The sequence below is a fragment of the Bubalus kerabau genome, chromosome 3, assembly GCF_029407905.1.
Source record: "Bubalus kerabau isolate K-KA32 ecotype Philippines breed swamp buffalo chromosome 3, PCC_UOA_SB_1v2, whole genome shotgun sequence".
NCBI lineage: Eukaryota > Metazoa > Chordata > Mammalia > Artiodactyla > Bovidae > Bubalus > Bubalus kerabau.
Window position 1 is genome coordinate 33,730,236 of NC_073626.1, and position 22,164 is coordinate 33,752,399.

General features: G+C 39.1%; 1 protein-coding gene across 8 annotated transcripts in view; it reads left to right on the forward strand.

Moving 5' to 3' along the window:
• SUPT3H (SPT3 homolog, SAGA and STAGA complex component) overlaps nucleotides 1-22,164 on the forward strand; it is a 413,877-nt gene that overhangs the window by 289,820 nt on the left and 101,893 nt on the right. For all 8 annotated transcript variants that reach the window (XM_055571284.1, XM_055571285.1, XM_055571286.1 and 5 more), the window contains 3 exons: nucleotides 11,201-11,276; nucleotides 18,510-18,622; nucleotides 19,679-19,786. In XM_055571284.1, coding sequence (XP_055427259.1) covers nucleotides 11,201-11,276; nucleotides 18,510-18,622; nucleotides 19,679-19,786 — 297 coding nt within the window. The remainder of the gene's footprint in view (nucleotides 1-11,200; nucleotides 11,277-18,509; nucleotides 18,623-19,678; nucleotides 19,787-22,164) is intronic.

Sequence of the window (22,164 nt, forward strand, 5' to 3'; positions counted from 1 at the left end):
CTTTTGGATTTTTTTAAAGCATGTGTGATTCAAATTTATTGTTATACATGGTTTTTTACACCCCTATTTATCACAGTTTTTTACAGCACTGTTTTCCTTCAGATGAAAATTACTAAATGAAAATTTTAACCATTTTATTAGAATACCTTCTTAGCTAGAGTACTTAAGGTTTACTATATGAAGTGCCAATTTTTAAATTATTTTATAAACTAAGAGATTGAAAGCATCAGCATAAATTATAGGAAACAGAGACTGAACTGGTTATTCTGACCCACCACGGAGCCAGTTTTCTCTGCTACTTTTCAACGTTTCTGGCAGCAATAGTGTAGCTTTGCAATAGGGAGTAGTGATGAGGGGCAAGGGTAGGTCCTGGTGTATTCGTTCAGAAGGATTGAAAGGAGCAGCATTTGTTCTCGTCCTTGCTTTGGGAGCTCTGTGTTGTCTATGCTCTACAAGTAAGCCTGCCGTTTTTCCAACAGAGCGCTAGTGGTAAAGGACCTGCCTGCTGATCCAGGAGACACGGGAGACTTGGGTTTGATTTCTGAGTCAGGAAGATCCCTTGAGGAGGGCATGGTAATCCACTCCAGTATTCTTGCCTGGAGAATCCCGTGAACAGAGGAGCCTGCTGGGCTACTGCCCATAGGGTCACAAAGAGTCGGACATGAATGAAGTGTCTTAGCACGCAATACCTCGCAGTGATGTCAGAACTAAAGAGGAGTTAGATAGAAACGGCACATGATTACATTTTTGAAAAGTCACTGACTGATGTGTGGGGTGAGTTGTTCCTTTAGTATGGTGGCCATCCTGTGAGTCTCAGGCGTGGTGTGGCCCCTGTTTTGAAACCATAGGGTGGAGGCACAGTGCTCGCGTCGTGAAGGGCAGGCAGCGTGGGAGAGCCCAGTGCTTTCCAAGTTCTGCCCTGCGGGTTTTGGTGTTTGACTGAAACATACCTTGTAGAGGAGAAGGAAACTTGAAGACCCTTAAGACTCCTTCCCTCCCCTCTGTCACCTCTGCTTTAGCAGTTTCATTACTGAGGCTTCAGAGTAAAAATACTGTCTTGACAGGAATAGAATATTAAAAGGCAGAAATGTCAAAATTCCAAAAGAAATGAAAGACATGAAAAAGATTTAAGAGAAAGTGACAGGCATAGAAGACAGTCAGAGAAATTCCTACAGCTGTACACTGAAACCCCCCAAAGAGGAGAACCAAATTAATGGAACAGAGCAATACTAAAAGCCTATAATCCAATTAATGGTATATATAAAAGAGACAACTAATGAGAACCTACTATATAGCTCAGGAAACTCTACTCGGAGCTCTGTGGTAACCTAAATGGGAACGAAATCCCAAAATGAGGGAATTTATGTATAACTGATGCACTTTGCTGCCCAGCAGACACTAACACAACTTTGTAATGCAGCCGTACTCCAATAAAAAAAATTTTTAAGGTAGGAAAAAAAACAGCATAGACTTTGGATTAAGACAGACCTGGCTTCAGAGTATACACGCCTCTTACCTGCTTAGCAAACTTAGACTAGGTTACCTAATGTATCTGATCATAGATGCTTCATTTTAAAAACAGGAATCATATCTGCCCATTGAGATTATTGGAAAAATTAAAAGAGATAATGAAAAGACCAAGTGTGACACCCACACCCACATAGTGGTGAGTCAACCAGTGTTAGTCCCCTTCCCCTTAGACCAGTGGTTCTCAGCTGGTGTGATTTTGCTCCCAGTGGGACACTAGGCAATGTTTGGTTTTTAGTTTTCACGGCCCACAAAGTGGTGGGCAGATGGTATCAGCATCTAGTGGGTAGAGGTCAAGGATGCTGCTAAACATCCTTCAGGGCACAGAACAGACTCACAACAAAGAATTACTCAGCTCAAAATGTCAGTACTACCAAGACTGAGAAACCTTGCCTTACTATTAACTTTTCTCTATAAAGACTGTAGAAAGGGACTTCCCTGGCAGTCCAGTGCTTAAGACTCCACATCTTCACTGCAAGGGGCTCAGGTTCCGTTTCTGGTTTGGGGAACTAAGATCCCACATGCTTAATGGCACAGCCAACATTTTTTAAAAAAATAATTATAAAAGAATATAGAGAAAAAGTATATATGGGTTTGTTCCACCAATATTTATGCAGCACTACTGTATGTCAAGCTCTGTAGAGACTGGGAATTTAGTACTGAGTTAAGTGGACGTCATCTCTGCCATCAGGTACCTCACATTCTAGTTGGAAAGAAATAGACAATAAAATAAGAGAGTAATATTACTGTGGCAGATGGTAATAAGAGCTATGAAGAAACATGAAGCATAGTAATGGACAGAGAGTGACCTGAGGGAGCTGCTATTTTAGATTAAGTGGCCATAAACAGTTTGTATAAAGTGACTTTGGAACAGAGACCGAAGGAATTGAGGGAGCAAGCCAGACAATGATACGGGGTTAAGACGTTCTGGACAGAGTGTAGTAAGTGCAAAAACCCTGGTATGCGAATGTTATTTGACAGTTTCAAGAAACTTCAGGATAGGCCAGAGTAACTGGAGTGAGGAGAGTGGTAGGAGGTGAGGTCGGAGAGTAATAGGGAACCAGATTGTGTAGGGGCTTATGGGCCATTCTGAGGATTTTGGTTTTTATTTTGTATGTGATGAGAAGCTGTTGGAAGTTTTTTTTTTTTTTTTTTTAATTTTATTTTTAAACTTTACATAACTGTATTAGTTTTGCCAAATATCAAAATGAATTTTACTTTATATTGGGAAGAATAGCTGCATGGAAGTTCTGATCATAAATAGCATGATCTGAAGTTTTTGAACAATCACTCTGGCTAGTGCTGTCAAAAGACTCAGAGTTGGGGATAGGAGCAGAGGAAGAGTGGAAGCAGGAAGACCCACAAACAGATTATTGCAGTAGTCCAAGGGAGAGATGAGGACAATGGCTTGGGCCAGAGTAGTAGGAGTGAAAGTGGAAGGTGAGGAAAAGTCATTCCAGGTATATTTTAAAGGCAAAACTCCTGGAACTTGCTTAGAAGGAATTAAGTAGCTAAAAAAATTTTTTCACATATTAAAAAAATCTTCATTAAAAATACTCAGATGTATCACATAGTAACAACAGGGAAATCCCAAGGAAGGCTGTCTTGCTCTGTATAGAATTGCATATATCCTTGGCAAGGATGTGAGGCCTAGGCTGCAGTGACAGTCTCCCTGCTTCACAGGATTTTATTTTTAAAATATGCCTGAGTTCAGTACATACGTTGTACTGCTCAAGAATTTGATCTAACTCAAGGTTAAAGAGAAAGCATGAAGTAAATTTTGTGCAATAGTTGGAAAAAATATACGTATTTTACAGTTGTGAAACAATCAACATATTTTACTATGTCCTTGTGTATTTGCTAGACTCTAAAAAGTCATGTCGACTCATCTGGATATTACATAAACCTATGAGAATTTTTAGAAGAATTATTCAGAATACCTAAAGAGCTTACATATATTAATCTAATATGCTCACTTTTGGGTATACAGCCAAATAGAAACCACAAAAAAGGTTATAGAACTCTCAATCAGGAAAATAAAAAAGAGGTCCATCGTCTGTCACTTTAAAGAGCTAGTTTGGGCAGAAATTCACATAGCTTTTTATATTATTTGCCAGCTCAGTTATTACAAAGCCTGTTTACAATTTCAGGGAAACATCAGTGAGCATTAGTACTAATACTACATGAGGGTCTACAACTACACGGGGCTGAGGTTGTTTGGTACTAAGTTAATGGGAAAACATGATACCATTGTTGCACAGCAGAAACTAACAGAACATTGTAAAGCAATTATATTCCATTTTTTTAAAAAAAAAGTGATACTCTTCCTAGCACACCTTTTATCCCAAGACAGGAAATGTTTTATTGAGAATAATTTTCTCCACTACTAGCTAATAAATTCAGATTTTAAAATGTGAAGCAGGCATTACCCCAATTTAAAATGTAGTATTTTGATTTTGATAACAACTATATCTTCCTTATATAATCATTCATGCTCATTCTTCATAGTTTAAAATATAGAAAAAAGAAAAAACTCCTATATTAACAGTAATATATTTAGACCCAGAGTACAGACCAAAAAATCCAATATTTTGAAACAACTCTATTATGAACTAATATCACAAATATCCTTCTGCGTATGTATTTCTCAATCACTGATGCTTTATACTTACTTAGAATTACTGACTTATTTTTAGCACAAAAATTCTTTTTAAATTCCTTGAATGTTCTCCTAGAGTCTACAGCTGTTTCTTCAGGAAACTTCATTTGACTAGTATAATACATTCTTAATACCTTGGGCATATAAAATTGGTGGATTATAAAAATCACTCTGGGGGAAGAAATCAATATCAATGGAAACCTTTATTTTTAGGCTAGGAAATATATTGTATCTTTACTCAGTTATTCTTGGGCTTCCGTTGTGGCTCAGCTGGTAAAGAATCTGCCTGCAATGTGGGAGACCTGTGTTTGATCCATGGGTTGGGAAGATCACCTGGAGAAGGGAAGGGCTACTCACTCCAGTATTCTGGCCTGGAGAATTCCATGGACTATACAGTCCAAGGGGTCACAAAGAGCCAGACATGATTGAGTCACTTTCACTTTCACTTTACTAGTTATATAATTCAGAGAAAGTTTTGGGTCAGGCTTAGATGAACTTTTGATTTCAAGGTTACACCAACCAGGATTCTGAACTGGCTCCCTTAACATCACAGTGACATTCTCCTTTCTCACCCTCCTTCACTTTCTCTGAGAACATATATCCCAACTAATGCTGTCTGTCTGTGACTTTCTGCCTCTTGAGTCACCGCTTTGATAATTTTTTAGCACATGGACATTTATTTAATGACCTTCTGTAAGTCAAGATTTCACTACTTTCCAAAATCTTTTTTTTTTCCCTAATTGTAATTCATTTAAGAAAAAAAAATTTTTAATTACTGAAATGTGTATCTGAAAAAGTAAAAGTTCCCTCTAATGTTGCTCCCAGAGATGAATACTATTAAAAGCATAATGTGTATACTTCCAGATGTTTGCAAACATTGTATGTATGTTGTGTGCAGATACTTTTGTGTTTCAACATAAATGGGATCAAGACACACAGCATTCTAATTCTGAACTTGATTTTTTCAGTTAATGATACATTCTTGCAGCTATAATCCCTGAGGGGAGACAGAAGCAGCACACAGAGAAGTACATGGGGTATACCAGAAGAGCATGTACGGTTTAGAGGAGAGGAATGAACGTGACCTGGGATCTTGAGGGAAAACTTGCTAAAGCAGGTGATAGATCTTGTTGGCAAATTTGGCAGAGGATTATGCTGAAAGGAAAGAAGCTAAGTTGCCATGGGGATGGGAGAGGGGATGTCCAGCACAGTCATGAGGAAGGGACAGGGGATAGCTGAACATGGCAGATGTGACGAAGGGTGACCTCTGTGCCCAGGTCTTTTCTCTTTGTTTTTATTTAAAGTGATTGTATCCAGATGGGTTGGGAGAGTTAAAATATTTGGAAGGCACCAGCAGAACCCTGTTGCAGTCCTCCAGGCCCAAACTGATGAGCATTGCAGTGGGCAATTAAAAGCAGGGGAATCTACCAGATGTTTTGCAGGAAACATGCTAAACTCTTGGGAAGGGAATCCAGTAAATTACAAACTGACCCAGCAAGCAGAGCCAGCACTCCCCTGGTCACCAGGTTGCCTCTGCAGTAATCCAGATAAAGCCCCATAACCTTTCTAGACCTCAGATTTCTTATTTACGGTGAGTTGGGGATGTATGTGGTTTCTGAAATTCTTCAGGATGCCATGGTGTTGACTGATCTTTGAGTACCCTTCTGCTGTGGACAAACATGAGCACCGTCAGCGTTCCACAGTTCACGTGTTGTCATGTTGCTGGATGCTGCTGCAATTTCTCTGTATGTAGCTTTCAAGTTCAGCCACTAATTCCTGTCTAACATAAGGTATTTGGTTGGTTACCATTGGCATTGAGCGTTTTCCATCCAGAAAGGACTTTGCAATTCACTTGTAAGACTTCTAAGTGTCATCAAAATAAGATTTTTTAAAAAAAATTCAAGGTAGAAGTGAAAGCAGATAAGCTTTCATCTTGGTTTAAATGTTATGTTCTGTGATTCTCTGTTGCTGAAGAAAGTCACGTGTCTTGAGAAGCCGCCAAGAGATATGCCAGTGCTTAGCTTCTATAACCTTTACGTATGCGTCAGTGAAAGCATGAGAGAATTTGAAAGAAACTGCGTGCTACAGAAGGAATCCAGCCTCATACCTCAAACTGAAACATGCAGGGCAAATGGTGATTGTCATTGCTGTCATTGAAAGTGTTTTTCAAAGATGCAAGCAATTTCACATCAACTGAAGTAAAAACTTTTCACTGAAACTGCATTAACAAATATATACTGAGAGTCTGTTGCATTCAGGTACTGAACAAATTATACTACATTTGTAGGGATATTTGCTCCCCTGTTTTCATTCAGGTAGGACCCAGAAAGTAAATTCACCTGCCTTGCAATTCTGCCTTCTGTTTTACAATAACCAGAAAGACCAGTAAGCTTGATAATGAGGTGAATGATTGTTAGCATGACTATTCTCTTTTACCTTTTTAAAAAGTGATTTCATTTAGATTTTATTTTATTTTTTTGTTTGTTTGTTTGTTTGTTTGTTTTTAATTTTTATTTTTTATTTATTTTTTTTTTAATTTTATTTTATTTTTAAACTTTACATAACTGTATTAGATTTGCCAAATATCAAAATGAATCCGCCACAGGTATACATGTGTTCCCCGGCATTTGAAGATTTTAGAAGTAATTCTTTCAAGGTAATAATTCTTTCAAATATATGCCCCTACCTGGTAATGCTTTGCTATGTTATAGCAAACATATAGCACTATAACGTGCTGTTGCTGCTGCTGCTGCTAAGTCGCTTCAGTCATGTCCGACTCTGCCCGACCCCGTAGACGGCAGCCCACCAGGCTCCGCCATCCCTGGGATTCTCCAGGCAAGAATACTGGAGTGGGTTGCCATTTCCTTTTCCGATGCATGAAAGTGAAAAGTGAAAGTGAAGTCACTCAGTCGTGTCCGACTCTTTGTGACCCCATGGACTGCAGCCTACCAGGCTCCTCCGTCCATGGTATTCTCCAGCCAAGAGTACTGGAGTGGGGTGCCATTGCCTTCTCCAATGTTATAGTACTAGTAAGGTTCAATTTCAGAAAAGCCTCTGAGTATGAAGCATGTTGTTATGAATGTTCGGAGCACTGATGATTCCTAGAGAAAGGGAGGAGTGGGTAGAAGAGCCAGATTAAGCGGAAGATGAACTGGACTTGTAGATACAAAAGCATGAGTAATGCAGACTTGACCTGACATTCATATGAGAGTCTTGAGATCAGGAGAACGTGTGTCATTTGAGGATATTCAGGATGAAAAAAAGCTGTGATTAATCTGCTAAGATTATTTAGTGATAACACCCCAGAGTAGGACATTTAGGACCACCCCCCCAAGATTTACCTCTCACTTTGCCTCTTTATTAACATTATGCTTTAATTTTTTTTAACTTGTCTACATCTCAGTGTGCTCAGCTTATAAAATGGAGCTATAAAAACTGTTTATCCTAAAGGTTATTGTGCTGCTCTATGTAAAGAGCAGGCATTGTTTTTTTTGATCATGTTACTTATTAGGCTTATGATTTTTCCCCCCTTGCATCTTTTTGCAGAGATTTCTTTAAGTTCCAGGAATAGAAAAGGGACTGCCAATGTGCACTTTAGTGTGGACTACAGAGAGTGCTCTGAAGAGAAGCAGAAGGGAAAGTGGAATTAAGATAACACAGAAAACAAGAGCCAGCCTTAGTTCATTGTTGGCCAACATCTTGTTTTTTATGGGTCTTTGGCTTCAAAAAAGTTGCCTACTCTTTTGGAAATTTGTACAGTTGGATCACAAATATTACAGTTCCTGATTGTAGATCAGCCAGCAAGGATTTATATGCATTTCTTTTGCCTCAGTTCACCTGTCCATCTGCCCAGTTGTTCAGCCAGCCAGCAAATGTTTACTGAGGCCCAGGTGAGTCCAAGCTAAGCAGTGGCCAACACTGAGATTAAGGAAGCAAAGAATATGTAGTCCATCAAGGTTAGATACCGTCTGACTTTCCCAGCGTTTAAGGCGATAGTGTCAGATTAGGAGACAGTATAATCAGATGCTAAATCATTTGGATGCTTTCATGAGGTCAAATTTGTCCCCCTTTTTGGTTATTTGAAACAATTCCTTGGGAAGAGAGACAAGTAAAGAAAAATTAGCATGAGGGGCGAATCTGAATCATCTTCTTCATCCTCAGCTCCCAGTAAACATCTCTAATTTCCTGTTGATCACACTTGACCGCGCTGTGGAAAGCATGAGTGCCGGTGTCGCATCACAGGTATTCCGAGGGTGTTAGTAGGAGTGCTTCCCGACCCCTTTCATGTTGTGAGGCACGTAGAAAGTGGTAACATTTTAAAGCAATATGCCACACCAAGGTAAGTACAGGTTTCCTTGGTGGCTCAGCGGTAAAGAAGCTGCCTGTAATGCAGGAGACGCAGGTTCCGTCCCTGGGTTGGGAAGATGCCTTGGAGAAGGAAGCAGCCAATCACTCCAGGATTTTTGCCTGGAGAATCCCATGAACAGAGGAGCCTGGCGGGCTACAGTCCACGGGGTCACAGAGAGCTGGACACGACTGAGTGACTCTGGTGGTTTAGCCGCTCAGGGCCTCACGATTTCATTTTCTTAAGAACGGTTTGGGCGTGTTGGTGACAGTGACTCCATGACACATTTTAGGAAGATGATGTATAGAGGATGATCCCAAAGACAAGTACTGGATTAAAAACTACTGTAGGTTTGAGGCAACTCTTTATAATAAAAAAAATAGGCTGCTTCAAGGAATTGAGAGTCCTGGACTTCAATTCTCACTTGATCACCTTTGGCAAATCATTGCTCTCTGAACCTCAATTTCCTTATCTTTGAAATGAGAGAGCTTTCTTAACTGCTTGGCTAAGATCAAGTATAAAATGAGGGAGACTGAACAAGAATTTTAAGCTGCTCTCTAGCTCTAATATGCCATGACTTTATACTATAAATCTTTGCTGTTGAGTCCACTGCTTCGCATTGAGTGTTTGCTGTATGCTAAGCACTTGGTGAGTAATTTCTATACATGGTCTAGTAGCTTCATGGGCTCCCAACCGAAAGTTTCTGCATTGATGCTAAAGGAATTGTTAAAAAAAATACATCAACTGTCACTGTCTAGGCCTGCCTGTGTGTAGTAGGTGACAGATCTTGAATGTTCAACTTCTAGAAGAAAAGTTAATATTAAAAATCTCATTAGGAGCTTTTTATGTAGTTGTCTGAGTCCTTTCTGTCTAATATGTGTTTGGTGGGTGAGGCTGTCTAGCTGGAGGGTAGCAGAGGAGACCTGGAGAACACATGGATAATCAAGGACTGGTGGCATTATGGTAATTTGCCCACAAGGTAGACCAATTATGGTAGCATTTGTTTATTCCACAAGTGTTTTTTTCTCATTTACCACGTGTCAGATATTTTCTAGGAGCTATAAATTCAAACCTGAGAAGTTCCTGCTATAGTCAGACACAGACAGTCAGATGTACATACTGACTTGCATACATAATATATACATACATTAAAGATATCAGTCTCAGAGGGAGGGTTTTTTGTAATAAACACATTGGTAAATAATTTGAAATGTTCAAAGCACATAAATTATCCTTTCCTTGCTTCCCATTTTCCATTAGTAAATGTATATTGAGTCATGTATCAGATACATTAAAAAGGACAAAACTAAATCGCATCAAAAAAATACTTCTGAGTACATAAAAATTCAGTAATATACCCTTCTGGAAACATAATCAGATACATGCACACCAGGACACATGTACACATACGTGCACGGCTGTGGGTGTAATATTTACTTGTAAGTGTCAGAAAAGAATACTTGAGCCGAGAGGATAGACAAGCCTGGGTTTGTGTCAGCACATATATATGTTTGTGAGTATGTATCAAGGAGATTAGGAAGGAAAGACGAGAAGGAAGGAGAAGAGGAAGAGAAGGAAGGGAAGAAATAATCGGTGGTCCTAGAAGGAAGCACAGTAGTCAGTAAATTTTGCCTTGACACCCGCCCCCTCCACACACCCCCCCCACACACAAACACACTCTTTTCTGTATGGCGCTGCAGCTAGATGGTTGGAATTAAGTTGTCCGCTCACCCAAATCTAACAAAATGCAAAAAAGAATAATTTCAGTTCCTAAAAAATGTAAAAATACCCACAGACATTAGAAGTGGTACTTAATGTACTCTACCAACTGTGATAAAGAAAGCTTGCTGAAAGTCCTTCCAAAGCAGAAAAAAAATTTTTAAATCTCAGGGAATTTTTTTCCTTTACTGGCCAGAAACTCATTCCAAGAAGTACCAGCCTGTCTCATTTCAAAATGCTTCCTTTGCCAAGGAAGCGGAAGTGGTCATATTCTTTCCCACCAAACTATGGATGAATTATAATTATCCTACCTCTGGTGGGACAGTGAAGCAGCAAACATCTGCTATACTGAATCCAAAAACCCACGAATGAAACTATACCAAACTGTGAATCATACCTGGACGCAGATTAAAGGATTTGTGTTGTGTTTACCTTTTTCTTGATTTTCTTTGCCATTTAAAATATGGGTTTTTTAGCTCTGGCTCCATGTTCTGTGGGGAAATATATGGGTTCCATTTGTTGACTCCTATGTTAATGTTGAAAAACCTTAGCTTTAAGGCAGATGGATAGTAAAAGTTAATAACAGATTTTCTGTTTAATTTGTTATCACCTCACAGTTATCTTTTTCTTTAAGAGGATGGTACAGTTAAAGAAAATTCAGAAGTGCACAGTCTAAGTCAGGTCCTTTAGTATTTTTTTTCTTCCAATATAGTAAAAGTAACAGAGGACTGGAAAATGGTTTTTTAAACTTTACTTATAAAACAAGCAAGCTTCAAAACTACTGTTACTTACAAAATTTTGTGTATCATGGTGTTTAAGGTGGTACTAAAGTATTCACCTAAAGTAAGGAAAGGAAATGGAATTTATGCTCTTGAGTTTTAGCTGTGAAAACATATAATACTCCGCTTGATTTAAATTTGGGTGTGTGTCTTTTTATTTTCATCTATCAGAGAGCAGAAAGACAAACTCGAGTTATGGATTCAGCTCAATATGCAGAATTCTGTGAAAGTCGACACTTAAGTTTCTGTAAGTAAGCATTTAACTTGGCTTCATTATATGTTTAAGAGATTATGTGTTACAGATACACTAAAGTACAACACAATCTCTGTTCCTTAGAAATTGGTGAATTTAATACATATATGCATAGTTATAACTGTTATGGAAACAGCCTCTGCATTGTAGGGGAACCCATAAAAGGTTTTAACCCACTCTGCTGTTTTGCAGTTCTAAGTATTAAGAGGTTTTTAAAGGATGCTGGTAATACACAAAGAGCCATGTTAATTATTCACGTTACTTTTAGTCAGAAAAATGCCATTTTTCTTAATATTCCCATTTAAATTTCTTTTTCGGTTTCTTAGTCATGTTTGCACTAGTATTGCCGATTGTGCTTGACCCGTAGTGGGCTGTGGTAGTACACTCATGACATTAAAAGCCCTTAATGTTAATAAATCCCGAACTTTCCCTTCACGCGTGCATACTCATATCACCACAATAGAATGTGTCAGCAGTCTCTTCTGTCTTCGTCTGTAACCCCCTGCTGTAGGGTGTGTTCCCTGTTAGCCAAGTTAGTCCACACCTTGTACCTTTGGTAAAACTAGTGCCGTCCCGCCCCTGCACACAGCTTTTGAAGAGTACATAAAGGCTTGTGATAAATAGTGGGCTAGATTATGTAGGAAACACATCCTTACAGCAACAGTTCAGTGATGACTAAGACTTTCAGGGTAAAGGTCAAAGAGTAAGTGTGATGAAAAGTCCAGTTAAAAAATATGACAAAGTAGCACATGACCCTTGTCTGAGAAATCATAGACACAATGGTGTCTTTAAACGACGAGCTATTATGTGGTCACAATAACAGCGTATTCAATTTGGAAAAAGAAAATGAGAGCTTCATTTATAGATCATAAAGTGCAAATAAATGACACATTTCAAACAGCACCCCATGTAAATGTCAGGAAAATATAGGAAAACATGTTTGGGGAGGTTTTTTTTTTCTCCTGACTAAATATACTTTGCAGTCTGACTAACAATTTGGCATCATACATCTGTGAAGCATTAAGTAAATGACACTTCAGATCATGGCAATTTCAGCAAATGAGAGGTTTTTGTATTGTAAATTTTAGGTTTAAAAATGGCATTCAAGTCTTTTATAAGTATAAATCTCCATTTTATAAAGTAACATTCAGTGCTATTGAACTATTTTTTTGGATCATTCTTAATTTACTTAAAGAAACAAGTGCTATTTCACAATAAAATATGTAGTGTCCTGATACCTCTTTTGTTTAAAAATCTTATTTTTCGTAACTGAGTTTTTTGGTTCATAACAACTGCAGTAGATTAAAAATTAATATTTTCCATTTCTGTATAAAATAATTATAGTATAAACAGTATCTTATACTCAGTTTTTTTTCTTTAAAGAAGAGGGATTTGGGCATTGAAAAATATTTCTTCATATAGTGCCCACAGTACTTCATCATGAAACCTTAGTGGGAGAATCTGTTTTCTGTGCCACGGTACTTACTGTCTTTGGGAATGCTCAGTCCAAGGGGCTCAGCAGTTCCAGAACTAGACTCTTCATGCCTTTGCTGATACATGACCAAGGTACAGGAATTGTGATCCAGCCATTTGTGTCTTTTTAAATATTTAATCGTAGTACTCACTCGCTGAGACTGCTGGCGCATTTAAAAATGACCTGTCTATAACTTATAAAGGCTGAGGGTGAGCTTTACAATTAGGACACTGATCCCGTTCACCAGTATTTTGGTTCTATATTTACACAAGTCAGATCATCATTTCCCTTTAAAAGTCTTCTAAAATCCGATATTAATTCACAAAGCTCTAATTTAGTTATAATTTGATAAACCTGTTTCCAGTCTTTTCAACCCCATTGTTTCATGTGTGGTTTTTGTAAACAAATACCTAAATTTTCTTTTTAATCCATCTGAGTATTGTATTATAATTGATGAGTTTAATTTATATGTATTTAATTACTTATACATTGGGGTTTATATATGCTATCTTATTTTGTTTTGAATTTACTGTGCTTTTTTATTTGGTTTTCCTCCTTTTATTTGGGTTGATGGGCTTTTCTTGATTCCATTTTTCACAAACCAGTTTGTATATTACTTATTCTGTTGCTATTATTTTAGTTGCTATCCTTAATTTTTCTAAAGCACATTCCTGGCCTAAAATTTCTTTAAGTTGGTAAGTGCAGGCATACCTTGTATTGATCTTTGCTTTATTGTGCTTCATAGATAGTGTGTTTTTTTAACAAGTTGAATGTTTGTGGCAGCCCTGCCCTGTGTCAAGCAAGTCTTATTGGTGCCATTTTTCAAACAAGATTATTTTTAATTAAGCCATGTACATTTTTTTAGACATAATGTTATTTTACACTTAATAGACTACAGTATACTTTAAACATAGCTTTTTATATGCACTGGAAAACCAAAAATTTCATGTAATGTGCCTTGTTGCAATATATGATTTATTGTGGTGGTCTGGAATCAAACCCACAGTATCTCCAAGGTATACTTGTATCTGAACTTTCCATCTCAGCCTAATTTTGTTTTTCCCAAGCCTCTGAAAGTACTTTAAAGCACTCCTTTTTGTCTTAAAAAAAAATGGCTTTATTTTGTCCTCATATTTAACTGATAGTTTAGTTAAGTAGGAAATTGTAGACTAATAGTTATTGGTTAAAACATGATTCCATTGTCTTTTTGCCTCTGTTGTTGGTTAGAAATCTGATGTCTATTTGTTTTATGGTTTCCCTGTGGGAGAAAAGAAAAGAATGAAGATGTTGCTGCCAGGCCCTACGGTATATGGGGGAATTAACAGGCTGGCAAGCAGCAGCTGATCAATCTCTCTCTCTCTTTAGTCACTAAGTTGTGTCCGACTCTTGTAACCCTGTAGACTGTAGCCTGCCAGGCTCCTCTGTCCATGGGATTCTCCAGGCAAGAATACTGGAGTGGGTTGCCATTTCCTTCTTCAGGGGATCTTCCTGACCCAGGAATTGAACCCAGGTCTCCTGCATTGCCGGAAGATTCTTTACCAACTGAGCTATGACCACCATCCCTATTTATAGCTGATCAATAAATAGGTATAAAAGGAGAGAAAGAAGGAATCCCTACTATAAAAGTTTCCAGGGAGGGAACTTCCCGGTCAGTCCAGTGGTTAAGACTTCACCTTCCAACACAAAGGGTGTGGGTTTGATCCCTGGTCAGGGAGCTGAGATCCCACATGCCTCATAGCCAAAAAAACAAAGCATAAAACAAAAGCAGTATTGTAACAAATTCACTAAAGAGTTTAAAAATTGTCCACATCAAAAAAAAAAAAATCTTAGGGAAAGAAAAAATTCCAGAGAAAACCATGCCCTCTTAGGAAGGCTATTTTTGATTCACCCAAATAACAGTGATTTTGCAGAGAGAGAAGTTGCAGAAGGCTTTCTTCAGAGTACAGTGAACATCACAGAGGGCCCTGAGGGAAGGGTCAGGACTGGAAGGGCTGGTGAAAAGGGATATGGAAAAAATAATGAAATAACATGGAGGGGTGAGAGGTGAGAATGGAATGAATTTTGCCCCGATTACTGACGAGAAAGACAAAGTATATGAGAATTAACTAACCTTACATTTCCATATGAAATTATTATGTAAAGTTTATTTCCAGCACAGGCTAAAAACCAAGGAGTATCAGAAAGGATGATCCTAGGAACTTTTGACCTTTGGTCAAGGTTCTGAATAAATTTATTGATCATTATTATCGATCATTATTATTCTGAATAAGTTGATATCAACTTATCTGAATAAGTTGATAAATTTCTAGGATTCATCCTGATACAGTGAGAAAAGGGATGAAGGAAAAGGAACTCATCAAGTCTGATGCCCCCCCTCAGATCTGGTAAAAACAAACCATCATGACTGGAGGTATCTATGCCTCTTGTGTTGGACCCGCTTTTACCCTGGCAGGATCCATCTCTGAAACAGTCCTTCCCATGTGTCAGGGACAGAATTACCTAAGAATCTTCACCTGTTGCAGGAATAGGAGTAACCCAAGCAGTTTGGGAGAAGGAAATGGCACCCCACTCCAGTATTCTTGCCTGGAAAATCCCATGGACAGAGGAGCCTGGTGCACTATACGGTCCGTGGGGTCGCAAGAGTCAGATGCAACTTAGTGACACCAAGTAGTCTTATGGGACCTCTGTGCATCTTTTCTGATGTATGGAGCAGTTTGGATCCTGTCCTTTTACTAAAGAACTATCTATCATTTGTTTGTTCTTTCATTCATTCACTCATTCATTTCTTCTAGAAATATTTATGGTGAGTGCACTAATGCCAGGCACTATTCTGGGTGCTAGGATACCACGACACACCCAGGGTCCTCACCTCTGCCTTCTCAGTGTGGAAGAGCTAACGAGGAAGCTGCCCATTCTGTTGCGTAGATGGACAGATCTGAACAAGAGCTCTCCTTTCTCTCACTTTTAAAATCAAGTGTTCAGAGAAAAGTCACAAAATACCTGTTTCCCTGTTCAGTTCAGTCACTCAGTCATATCTGATTCTTTGCAACCCCGTGGACTGCAGCACGCCAGGCCTCCCTGTCCATCACCAGCTCCCGAAGTTTACTCAAACTCATGTCCATTGAGTCAGTGATGCCATCCAACCATCTCATCCTCTGTCGTCCCCTTCTCCTCCCGCCTTCTATCTTTCCCAGCATCAGGGTCTTTTCCTTCACCATCATCCATTAGAGGGCAGACAGACTGAAAACCAGAATCACAGAAAACTAACCAATCTAATCACATGGACCACAGCCTTGTCTAACTCAATGAAACTTTGAGCCGTGCTCTGTAGGGCCACCCAAGACAGATGGGTCATGATGGAGAGATCTGACAAAATGTGGTCCACTGGAGAAGGGAATGGCAAGCCACTTCAGTATTCTTGCCTTGAGAACGCTATGAACAGTATGAAAAGGCAAAAAGATAGGACACCAAAAGATAAACTCCCCAGGTCAGTAGGTGCCCAATATGCTACTGGAGATCAGTGGAGAAATAATTCCGGAAAGAATATAGAGACAGAGCCAAAACAAAACAGCACCCAGTTGTGGATGTGACTGGTGATGGAAGCAAGGTCTGATGCTGTAAAGAGCAATACTGCATAGGAACCCAGAATGTCAGGTCCATGAGTCAAGGCAGATTGGAAGTGGTCAAACAGGAGATGGCAAGAGTGAACGTCAACATTCTAGGAATCAGCAAACTAAAATGGACTGGAATGAGTGAATTTAACTCAGATGACCATTATATCTACTACTGTGGGCAAGAATCCCTTAGAAGAAATGGAGTAGCCATCATAGTCAACAAAAGAGTCTGAAATGCAGTACTTGGATGCAATCTCAAAAACGAAAGAATGATCTCTGTTCATTTCTAAGGCAAACCATTCAGTATCATGGTAATCCAAGTCTGTGGCCCAACCAGTTTCCCTGTAACTGTCTGTCAAAGGGAGAAATGAATAAGGTGCATTTTATTGATCTTGCCAAATTGCTGCCTGTTAACTTCAGAAGTATTCCACAGATGGGAACCAAGTGTTTGTGAGCTATTACAGCTTCCTAGTTAGATGGAATGTTACATGTCAGAGAGCACTGGGGAGATCGCTTCCTTTAGGGAGATAGCTTTAGTGGGGATCACCGTAACTCGGCCACGGCTGACAGCTTTGGATACATGCTTCAATAGCAGGACTTAATGTCTCCTGTGATTTATTTCACAGAAAACTCTCTGTATGTGAAATCCAGGAGGATTGTATCTGTCAGGATCAAAACATCATGCTTGGAGTTACATTAAGTGTTTCACAGACTTGTGGGACCAGATTAACCAAAAGAATAATCAGTGGATTTTTTAAAGATGATTATGTTATAGATGTGATAAAATTTTGACTATCAATCTTTTCCTCTAGATTACTAGTTAAGTTAGTAATATCTAGTGAAGGCCCTATGTCACATTAGACTGCGTAGTGCTGTGGCAGTTTCGAGATACCTAACAGAAGATTCCTTGTGTTTTCAGTACTGGTAGGTATGCAGAGAGATGAGATGCGTGGTGTCGACCCACAAAACTTGTAATGTGGCTTGTGAAGTCACGAGCAGACACAGAAGGATCTCTGATAAGTGTTCAGTAAATGATTGGAATGGGGAACGTGTGTCTGTGGCCCTGGGCAGGATTCATATGAATGAAGCTAAGTGATAGGAGAGTATCCCATGCAGGGGTCAACACAAAGAAGATTAACTCAAGCCCAGGTGACATTTTAATTAGGGAATAATATAAAGGCAGGTTGGAATCATTCTGGGTGGTTTTGAGAATCACGCTTAAGAATATGGACACGTTTTTCATCAGGAAAATGTAAGCACAGACTTAGATCAGGCCAGATATCAGTTTGTTCCATTTAATTCTAAATTCACAACTTCGAGCCTGCTCAAGAAACAGACCTATTTTGAAAGGTAGTAAGCTGAGTGCGGAAGAATTGATGCTTTTGAACTGTGGTGTTGGAGAAGATTCTTGAGAGTCCCTTGGACTGCAAGGAGATCCAACCAGTCCATTCTGAAGGAGATCAGCCCTGGGATTTCTTTGGAAGGAATGATGCTAAAGCTGAAACTCCAGTACTTTGGCCACCTCATATGAAGAGTTGACTCATTGGAAAAGACTCTGATGCTGGGAGGGATTGGGGGCAGGAGGAGAAGGGGATGACAGAGGATGAGATGGCTGGATGGCATCACTGACTCGATGGACGTGAGTTTGAGTGAATTCTGGGAGTTGGTGATGGACAGGGAGGCCTGGGGTGCTGCAATTCATGGGGTCGCAAAGAGTCGGATACGACTGAGCGACTGAACTGAACGGAAAAATACATTTCCGTGTGTTCCTTTTTCCATCACAGGTTCTTTCTTCCAGGATTTTCTTTCCATAAGAATAAAGTTACATCAAGCAAGTGATTCTTCTGACTATTGTTAGAACAGAATCTATGGTCAGTGATAAGCTATTCTAACACACTGTAAGAAGTGCTAAGCATTCAGTGGTTTAATGTACTTTTAGACAGCAGAGATACGAAAGATGCAAATGTGTAAAGGCATTCTTGGAACTAGAATATATCTAGACACTAATAAGATTTTTTTTTTAAATTGCATTTTATGCACATTGTTTTCAATAGATATATTTTTCACTTTGTGATAGTAATATGCAGTATTAAAACACTTCAAAAACTAAATATTCTCTACTTTTTTTTTAATGACTAGCCAAAAAAGGGTCCAAATTTCGAGACTGGTTGGACTGCGGTAGTATGGAGATAAAGCCCAATGTTATTGCTATGGAAATTTTAGCATATTTAGCGTATGAAACTGTGGCACAGGTAAGAACTTGAATCTGTCGTATCAAGCTGCATGTAGCTGCTTTCTCCTTATTCCTGTCCATGATCAATTCCTCTTCCACCTGCTGCTCTACCAGGACTGAAAACAGCCATGAGTTCTCTTCTATGATAATCTCACTATTTGCTGAAATTTAGGCCAATTATGGAGAAGGCAATGGCACCCTGCTCTTGCCTGGAAAATCCCATGGACAAAGGAGCCTGGTGGGCTGCAGTCCATGGGGTCACTGGGAGTCGGACACAACTGAGCGACTTCACTTTCACTTTTCACTTTCATGCATTGGAGAAGGAAATGGCAACCCACTCCAGTGTTCTTGCCTGGAGAATCCCAGGGACAGGGAAGCCTGGTGGGCTGCCGTCTATGGGGTCGCACAGAGTCGGACACGACTGAAGCGACTTAGCAGCAGCAGGCCAATTATGTTTCTCTGCATCCTCAGCTCCAGTGGGTATTAGGCAAAAGTGACTGTTTCTTGCAACTTTAGCCAAACCAGAAACTATCCTTGCCTAGTTTTCGTCAACATTGAATTCCAAGTACACATCTCTCTTGCTTAGAGATTATTTTTGGACTTTGAAAAATACCTCTCTAGAAATGTACAATCCACTGAGTGCTTCCCAAAACCTGAGTCTGGAATCACTGTCCTCTAGTAGTTTCTCAGAGCCTGGTTCTCAGACTGCAAGTATCAGCTTCCCCTTGGTTCTTGTCTAAAATGTAAATTTCTAAGCTACATCCTAGAGCAGCCGTACTGAATTATTATTGACTCTCAGAGCATGGAACCCAGAAATCTGTATTTTAAAATGTTTTCCTGGAGATTATAAACTTTGAGAACCACTCCACTAGGAGGTCAGACTTTATCCTTTGTGTTCGTGAGTAGGTCCACTTACCAGCCATAAAAGCATACCTTTATGTCCACAATACAGATTTTTTAGGCAGACCATCTTACTAATAACATTTGGGATATAATTGCTTGTATGTAGTTTTACCGTTTCAGTCACCTTGGTGACTGTTTCCAGCTCTGTGACTTTCTTATTCTGATCTTCTAGTTGGTGGATCTGGCTCTTCTTGTGAGGCAGGACATGGTAACCAAGGCAGGAGACCCCTTCAGCCATGCCATTTCTGCCACCTTCATTCAGTACCACAACTCTGCTGAGGTGAGTATTAAAAAATCTGGCTTTGACACGTCTGTGGGTTTTTTTTTTCCCCCCTCATGTCTGGTATTTACATTAGTAGTTCTAAGAAAAAGATTATGTAGGAATATATAGCCTTCAGTCACAGAATCTTAATACATTCAACATTCAAACAAATACCTACTATGTTTCAGGCCCTAACAGTCCACTTAATGCAGTGATTTTATCACCTTCTCTTAGCCTTATTTAGCATTCCTGGCCCTTCAGTGAAAGAGTACCTCTCATTTCCATGGGAGATGAACACTTGGTTTAGTTAACTGAATAACATGAAGAAAAGTTATGTATTTAATTTTTGCTTCAAAGATGAAAGGATTATTTTATTCATGTAATGATAATTCCTGGCATTATTGATGGTTGGACTTTCCAGTTATGGATCCATCTCTAAACATGATCTAAAGAAATACAGCTCCATGTATCCTTTGTGGTTTGATTGATCCAATCATGTAAAAATCAGATCCTTTCTATATTCAGTTTCTGTTGCTGGGATCCCCACCTGTGGGGACTGTGGAGTCTTCTTTCCAACTTTAAGGCTTTGTATAATAAGTGTGTATCATTTTTGGCATAAAAAATAATTGCTGTAAACAGCATGTGCCTAAAAACCATAAATGTAATATCTAGTTAATGAATTTGCAAATAATCTGACTTTTTTTTACACTAACATAAACATCAGTTTCATATAATTCAACCTAATGACCATAAAGAGGGCAGCAAGGAGGTTTGGTTAACATTCACATGTATAATATGAAGTGAGCCTCAGATCAAGTTAGGTGAAACCTATAACCTGAAAATGGCTACTAAGCCCCTTTGAGAATCCGAAGAAAACTGTAAATCCTTTCTCCATAAATACATGTGCACATTTTGTATACAACTTCAGGGCATTCAGAGACTCTCTGAAACCATTCCTTGAATATAAAGGATCTGTGAACCCACTGGACTCCAAGTGTCTCTGCTCTGAGATACTTACGAGATATATAAAGATATATGCCTGTATCTTATTACAAGCCAAAAGTATGACATCTTTTTTATGCCCCTTGTGGAACCAGATTGGCTTAGAACTAAAGTAGGAATTAAAATGTTTATGCCCATTAAAAATCCATTTTTGTCTTGAAAAAGGTTATACATCATTATCAGTGAACATGCTTCAAAAGTCCCTAAAGCACACCCAGTTGATTAAACAGTATTTGTTTTCTTTATGTTACAAACCCAAATTATGATGTCAAAGAACACCCTTTAAACTGTCTTTGGTACGTGTTCACTTTATGAATATGTGTAGAAGTATGCTTTTCATTAACATCAGACAAATTTGTTGTAACATTTCTAATTAAAGAAATTTACAGTGAACATAACAAGCCTAGTTTTCCCATAACATTCAAGGGATTGCTTACGTGGCTAGGAAAACTGTATTTCCACCCCCCACTTTCTTGATTCTCCAGGGTGGCCAAGCTGCCCTGGACAGTGCTCAGCAACCACAGCTGCTGCTCCCAGCTACCCAGCAGTTAAGAAAGATGGCTTGTATGTGTTGAACTTCCTGGGCTCTCTGGGAGATGGGAGCAGGAGTGTCAGAAAGCATCCTGGCTAAATATGTCGATACAAGCCTCCAGCATTTCCCTGGCCGGCCAGACACCCCTCCTCCAATGTGACTAGTGGTCAAAATGAACACTTGGAGGGACTGGAAGTCTTTCTGCCCTTTATTACCTAACTCAACACACAATGACCACTCTAGGCCAGGAATTCCTATTCATCAGCATTGCAGGTCAGCAAGCACAATTAAGGGGCTGCTTTAGGGACTTTCCCAGGTTAGGAACCAGTGGGGGCTCTGGAGACTAATATGATCTGTATTCAGGGAGACAGAACATTCTGCAAAACAAGCAAAGCAGTAAATGAACAAACAGACAATTCAAGATTTTATGTACTGATTTCCAAATGAGTGTCATAGACAGAAAGTTCAGAGATAAAAGCAGCTCCCTAATTATAATGAAAGAAGACTTCAGAAAAGAAGTTGAGTGTTGAAGAAAAGATAAAACTTTGATGAGATGATAAAAGTGGGGAAAATACTGTAGGCTTTGGAGGCAGCCTAAGTGCAGTTGTACAGGGAGGAAAAAACCTGATTAAAATATTCAAGCCAAGGATTCATTGAGAAGGGAAGTAGGAAATTAGAAAATAAAGGCCTTAGACACTTCGGGAAGGAAGAATTGAAAGTTTCTTGGCTAAAGAGTGATGAGTTCAAAAGGGTATTTTAAGAAGATCCAAATGGAGGTGCTATGTACAGTCAATTGGATTGGAAACACAAGGCATGGAATTAATCACATGCATTCTATTTTAATAATTGTCATTCTTGAACA